Source organism: Hibiscus syriacus, unplaced genomic scaffold (assembly GCF_006381635.1).
Source record: "Hibiscus syriacus cultivar Baekdansim isolate YM2019G1 unplaced genomic scaffold, ASM638163v2 tig00110339_pilon, whole genome shotgun sequence".
NCBI lineage: Eukaryota > Viridiplantae > Streptophyta > Magnoliopsida > Malvales > Malvaceae > Hibiscus > Hibiscus syriacus.
Window position 1 is genome coordinate 2,278,101 of NW_024062692.1, and position 6,882 is coordinate 2,284,982.

At 32.4% G+C, this 6,882-nt stretch overlaps 1 protein-coding gene across 1 annotated transcript; it reads left to right on the forward strand.

Moving 5' to 3' along the window:
- Positions 1 to 289: 289 nt before the first annotated feature.
- Positions 290 to 3,849, forward strand: LOC120120481 (probable purine permease 10). Its single transcript, XM_039140116.1, has 2 exons — positions 290 to 376; positions 2,738 to 3,849. The coding sequence occupies exons 1-2, from the start codon at positions 340 to 342 to the stop codon at positions 3,847 to 3,849; spliced, it is 1,149 nt and encodes a 382-aa protein (XP_038996047.1). The 5' UTR covers positions 290 to 339.
- Positions 3,850 to 6,882: the final 3,033 nt, after the last annotated feature.

Consider the following 6,882-nt stretch of genomic DNA (forward strand, 5'->3'; position numbering starts at 1 on the left):
TGATAGTTTAGATACTAAACGTATAGTTTACCCTTTTTTTTAATAAATCTGGATGAATAAAAAATAATATATGTTCAAAGATTCTTAATTATTTTGACAATGAGTGTTCGTACTTTGTATATAAGGTACCCGAACCTGAAATCTCAAATGATAATAACAAATCGCTTAATCTTTAAGGTCGCCTGATTCATACATAAAAGAACTTAAATTGCCATAAATATTAAATAATATATATATATAGACCTCTCCTATTAAATTTCGTGATTTTATATACATGGTACAGCCTTCTCTATTTTCTCTTCTTCTCTGCCTGCATTTAGACCTCTTCATGTTTCGAGTATGGGAAAACCTCAAGAACTGCAACTCCACGTCACTGGTAAGTGGGCTCCTATATTTTACTCAAAACTCGAAAATAGCATAATACTCTGTATGTTTATATTTAATATTTTTTAGAATATAGGAGAATATATTAAAGGCTCTACGATATAAATAAAATGTAAATTCTTGATAAAAATAGGGTAAATTACGCGTTTAGTACTTAAACTATCAATTTTGATCCGTTTTAGTAAATAAACTTTCAAAATTTTCAAAATCATAGTTAACATTTAATTTTTGTTTCATTTGAGTACACGTCGTTTAAAACTTAACGCGTTTAGTACCTAAACTATCAGTTTTTGTCCATTTTAGTACTTAAACTTTATTTTTTTTCAAGACTTAAGTATGATTTAGGTACTAAACGTGACCTAAACTTTCATTTTTTTTCAACACTTAAGTTTTGATACTAAAAATGAAACAAAAACTAAACTTTAGGTATACTTTTGAAAAAAATAAAAGTTTAAATACTAAAAGAGATCAAAACTGGTAGTTTAGATACTAAATGTGTAATTTACCCTTAAAAGAAAGAAAATGTTCCATCAATAGAAAAAGAAAATGGTTCAGAAGCATACATGATTTCTTCATGAAAGATGAAAAATTTGAAACTAAAACGAGTTTTGAAAGAAAATGATTTCTATCATGAATCTCTCTCGTAAATAGGTCATAAGAGAAGGAAAAAGTTGTCTTCAAGAATAATGTTGGTGAGATCGTTGTTGAAAGTTGTCGGTTAAATTTTTTTCAAAGTTCAAAGCATTTATTATTCATATGTTTTAGACTTGTTATTTTTCCGTTAAAAATTTAGTACCTAAACTTTTAATTTCTCTAATTTAGATCGTTGTGCTTTTGAGCTATTTTTTTCTATTGATGGACACTTTTCTTTCTTTTAAGGATAAATTACGCATTTAGTACTTAAATTATCAATTTTGTTCCATTTCAGTACCTAAACTTTTAATCTTTTTAAAATCATACCTAAAGTTTAGTTTCTGTTTCATTTTTCGTACCAAAACTTAAGTGTTGTAAAATGAAAGTTTAGATACCAAAACACGTTTAGTACCTAAACTATACTTAAATTTTGATTTTTTTTTGAAGTTTAGGTACTAAAACAAACAAAAACTGATAGTTTAGGTACTAAACGCGATAAATTTTTAACGACATGACACTAAAATGAAACAAAAACTAAACGTTAGGTATGATTTTAAAGAATTTAAAAGTTTAGGTACTAAAACGGACCAAAACTGAAAGTTTAAGTACTAAACATGTAATTTACCCTTCTTTTAAAGATTTGTTGTTTACAAATTGATATGTATTTATTTATTTATCTATTCATTTATTTTATGATATATTAACTTATCGACGTAAATAAATATATGTTCTTAATCATTTTAGATAAGTATTTAACATATTAAACATAAAAATTCGAGAGAAAAAAAAATTACACACGTGTAAATTAGTTAATAACATTTTTATCATGAATATTAATGATTCAATTATAGTAATATTTTAATATAATAATATTATGTTTTTATAATAAATAATATTATTTGTTATATTTAATATTTATAATGAATAATTTTTATTTTTTTCATACACGCATCTAAAAATTGTTCTCCATAATAAAATTTTATTTTCAAAAAACTATTTTTAGTATAACAAATATGACATTATTTGATCAACAATCGGTTGTTCTAGTGGGACGAGACATTGATTCTTTAAGGAATGTCAGGGATTCAAACACTAGTGTTTGCAAACGGTGCATATTAGGTTGCGAGAGTAGTCCCCATAGTAGACCTCTACAAAACTTTATCTGAATTGGTTGGCCAATAAATTAGATATCGATGATTAATTTAAAAAAAATACATCATCTGAATATTGTTGTAAATTTATTTGTTCCATTTATTCTTGTAAAATATCATATATCCGATCTTCCTATTAAAAAGGTATAATGCCAAAAATAACCCCTACTATTTACCAAAATGGCCATATATCTAAAACATTGGGGCAAAAAGATCCTTGTATAGATGAAAACTATTAGTTAACAAACGATTAATGCTCCAAAATATGAGCATTTTTAAACCTAAAATGAAACGTTGAGGGTTAAAATGCCAAAAAAAAAGAATAAGGGACAATGTGATTATTTTGTCAATTGTCAGGGGCTTTCTTTAGCCTAAAATAAAACGTTATGATAAAAATGCTCCAAAAAAATAATATGGGGCAAAATGACTATTTTGGTAAATGTTGGGAGCTAATTTTGGCATTATTCCAAATAAAATGAATGAAAGAGTAAAACAACAAATTTTAATTTGTAGAGTACAACAGAAAAAGAACTCATTCGAGAATTATGCCAATGTTTTTTTTCTAACAGTTGAAGAAGTTAAGGAAGAAAACTCAGCTGAGTATCAGAACAGCAAGAAACTTGTAAGCCATGAACCCAGGAGCTATAAACGGTGGATCATCATCAGCATGTACGCATTCTTCGTAATCTGCGGTCAATCAGCATCCACACTCTTGGGGCGCCTGTACTACGACAAAGGAGGTAAGAGCATTTGGCTTGCCATGGTCTCTCAACTCGCCGGCTTCCCCATCCTTGTGCCATGTTATTGCCTTACTGCACCACCGAAAACCAAAGATGGGCAAATACAGCAGCCGCTGTCGCCGTCGGCGGCGATACTGGTGTTGGTTTATTTCTCTTTCGGTATTTGTCTGGCGGCATACACCTTGATGTATGCCATTGGACTCTTACACCTTCAAGTATCTACTTTTTCACTCGTTTGTGCATCACAATTGGCCTTCAATGCTCTCTTCTCCTTCTTCCTACATTCACAAAAGTTCACTCCTTTTATACTCAATTCACTAGTTCTACTAACCATATCCTCCACCCTCCTGATATCTCAAACCAATCCGCCCACCCGCCACGGTGGGGTCTTGAAAGGAAAATACATGGTCGGATTCCTATGCACCATCGGTGCGTCCGCCGTGTATGGATTGATGCTTTCTCTAACACAGCTATCCTTCAAGAAGATCCTAAAAGGAGCACATGTGTTGGAAATTGTTATGTATCAGTCACTGGTTGCCACTTTCGTTTCCGTTGTGGGACTTTTCACCAGCGGAGAATGGAGAGGTTTGTTGATGGAGATGGCGGAGTTTGAACTCGGTAAGTTTTCGTACGTGATGACCCTGATCGAGACGGCTATAGCTTCGCAGTTTTTTATTGTGGGCACAACAGGATTGATTTTGGAAGTGTCTTCGCTCTTCTCCAATGCCATAAGTGTGTTGGGTTTGCCAGTTATTCCAATTCTAGCTGTGTTGTTTTTCCAAGACAAAATGGATGCAGTGAAGGTGATTGCCATGGTATTGGCAATATGGGGCTTTGTTTCATATGTCTACCAGTGTTATCTTGATAATAATGATTCTAAGAGTCAATATCTATGTGGAAGTGAAGTTTCCAAGAGTCCTTTACTTGAAGAGACAAGTTAACAGAAAAGTGGTGCGATCCATTCTCGGAAATTCTAAATTCTTGTATAATTTAAATATTTTTAATATTTTATATTAATAATTTAAAATTGCATCTCTTAAAATTGTATATTTAGCCTTTAAAATTTTAATGTATATTTCTAAGTTCTCAGTCTCTAACATAAAATTCTGTGGCCAGCGCTATATGAAATTGTCGCTTTTTACTCATGTAATGATCCTAAAAATGTGTAAAACTTTTAAAGTTTTACACTAGGTAAGTGGATCACGATTATATTTAAATTGAAACAAATTAGTATTGAAGACACTTAAATTCGTCCATCATAATACATACATATATATATATATATATATAATATCATATAATGTTATAAATTATAATATATATATATATATATATATATATATATATATATTTTGAATTTCTTTTATAGGCCCAACAGTAATGGCCCAAATCCCACGTGACCCAAGTGACCCAGCTGCCCAAACCAGTATGGATTAGGGTTTGTGTAAACCCTAATCTCTCAACCTCTCATCCAGCCGCCAAGCATCTTGACCATTGGATCAAGTTGTGATCCAATGGTCCACAGCAACCCTAATTGCTTCAGCAACATCCCAGCGCCGCAAGCCCTCACGCAGCACGCCTATCTCCTCACGCCACACGCAGCCGGGAATCTCGGCAACCGCCAACAACACACAAAGATCTCGCATGCATAACCAACAAACAACCAAGTTAGAATTTTAATAGGACTCAAACACTGATATTAGGCTATAAATATGTTTATAGTCCAACTCATTGTACACGGTTTAGAGAGATTACGAGAGGCAAAAATCACACAAATACACGCAAGACACAGAGAGAGATTACGAGAGTCACACAAAACTCAGAAGCATTTGTAATAGCATTGGAAGCTTTTTTTCGAAGTGAAAATAAAAGAAAGGTATATTTTTGCTTACCTTTTCGTTCGTGTGGTCCCTTGCATGCCCGTTTTATCTCCTTTTGTTGCGTTTTTGTTCGAAAGAAAACAAAGAGAAAAGATTTTGGCCAATGAGCGGGGCGTTTTCGAGATCTATTGTTTTAGATCTAGCCCCGAGGCGTTTGTTTCTCAAACAAAGTTTTGATTTTTTTAAAAAGAGGGTGAAGAGAACTTTCGAGATTTTTGAAGAAAATAAAAAAATAAATTTTTTTCCGCAAATGAACGGCGGTCGCGGCGAGGCGGCGCTAAGGTGGCCGGAATCTGGGTTCATGTGAGAACCCGGCCGTGTTCTTATTTTTGAAGAACACTTGAGAGAAATCAAAGAAGGGGGGGCAGCTCTCGTTTTAGTGAGAAGAGAAGAATGAAAGTTTTTAAAATTTGTTTAACATATATACTACACCCGCGGATGCTTGCCGACCCAACCCATACATAAAAGCGACCCGCGTGTTTTTTAAAACGGGTAAACCGTGCATTTGATGCCTCTAGTTTTATAAAGTTCTGATTTGCCCCCTTAAGTTCCAATTGTACTTCGAATTCCTATTAAATTTGGCCTTAATTTCATTCTATTTCCAATTTAGACCCCATATATATATAATTGTTACGTTTAAATCCTTATATTATTATTGTATATTATTTTGTATTATTTTGTATTATTTATGTTGATATACGCTTATTCTTTTATATTTTATTGGTACAACATTATTAATATATATATATATATATATTCCTAATTATGCTCATGATCACTTCTTATTTCTAATACTATATCATATAATCGTATATATATATTTCTATTCATTTTTGGTTCTTTACTATTATATTTTATTATTTTGTTTTTTTTTGTTTTTTTGTTTTTACCTTTATATATACATTATATTTTTTTACTTTCATATAATTATTTTTGTCTTTACTATTATTATACTTGCCTATATTTGATTTATTTCATTTTTTTCTCTTGCTTTCATTTTATTTTTATTTATTTTTTTATTTTTTACTTTGTTCATTTATTCCATCTAATACGTTTCTCGATTTTTTAAGGATGATTTCAAACTGATCTAAGGTAAGCAATTTCAATCGTCATTTTACCTTTTAAGTTAAACTTACAATTTCCTTACTTAATGACAACTGGAAATTACATAGTACCGAAAGGGCAGTTCAAGGGTACTAACCCTTCTTTGACCGTAACCGACTCCTGGATCCGACATATCACTGGTAAGACACAGACCAGGTAAGAAATAAGGTATCCGATCAGCTCATTTTATTTAAAATAAATGATCGGTGGCGACTCCTAACCCATTTTTCCTAAGTCGAAGCCCAATTCCGGGAACACCCGAAAGACGGTTCCAACAGCTTGGCGACTCCACTGGGGATACAGGTAAGTGAGTCATGCTAAGGTAATTTCCAGTTGTCATTTTAACGAAAAAGGTAAGTTTAAATTTTAAGGTAACATTTTGATCCTTATTGCTTACTTTTGATTATATGTTTCAAATAAATAGTTGTACTAACCGTTTTTTTAATGATTTCAGCATTCCAAACTCGTTTTTTCCTCTAAGGCTCTATACCCGAGCTCTAAACCCTAATTTAAGTGGGGGTAAAAGGGATGCCTTCGTGTGAATTTATTCACTGTGCGGGCCTAGCAAGTAGCCTTCGAGATTCATATACCTTATGTCTTCGTGTGAATTTATTCACAGTGCGGGCATAAGGGAATGTATCCTCTCGAGTTTAACTTAGTCCACACAAGCCTGTGATGGGTTTAGGACTAAGGGTCTGGTAAGCCCATGGGGCACCAGCAAGGAGAACTCGGGTACCGTTTTTAGAACCTAAACTGGGAGACCATGGAGAATTAGAGCCTACTCCAAAACTACATTCCAAAACCTAAGATATTTTTACCCTAGCCATTTTCTTTTTTGTGTTTTTTTCTTTCGTCATTTTATTTATTTATTACTAATCCTTTTGCCTTTGTGTTTGTTTTCTAGAATTTGCATCATAACAAGAGGCTATTGATCCTTAAAAAGCGTTTGTTAAACACAAAATAAATCTGAATTAATGGACAAAGGTGTTG

What these genes read in the sequence shown, in the direction of transcription:
- LOC120120481 (XM_039140116.1), top strand. Translation starts at nt 340, where the DNA reads ATGGGAAAACCTCAAGAACTGCAACTCCACGTCACTG. An exon ending in ACTGCAACTCCACGTCACTG is followed by an intron (nt 377 to 2,737) that starts GTAAGTGGGCTC and finishes TTTTTCTAACAG; the next exon opens with TTGAAGAAGTTAAGGAAGAA.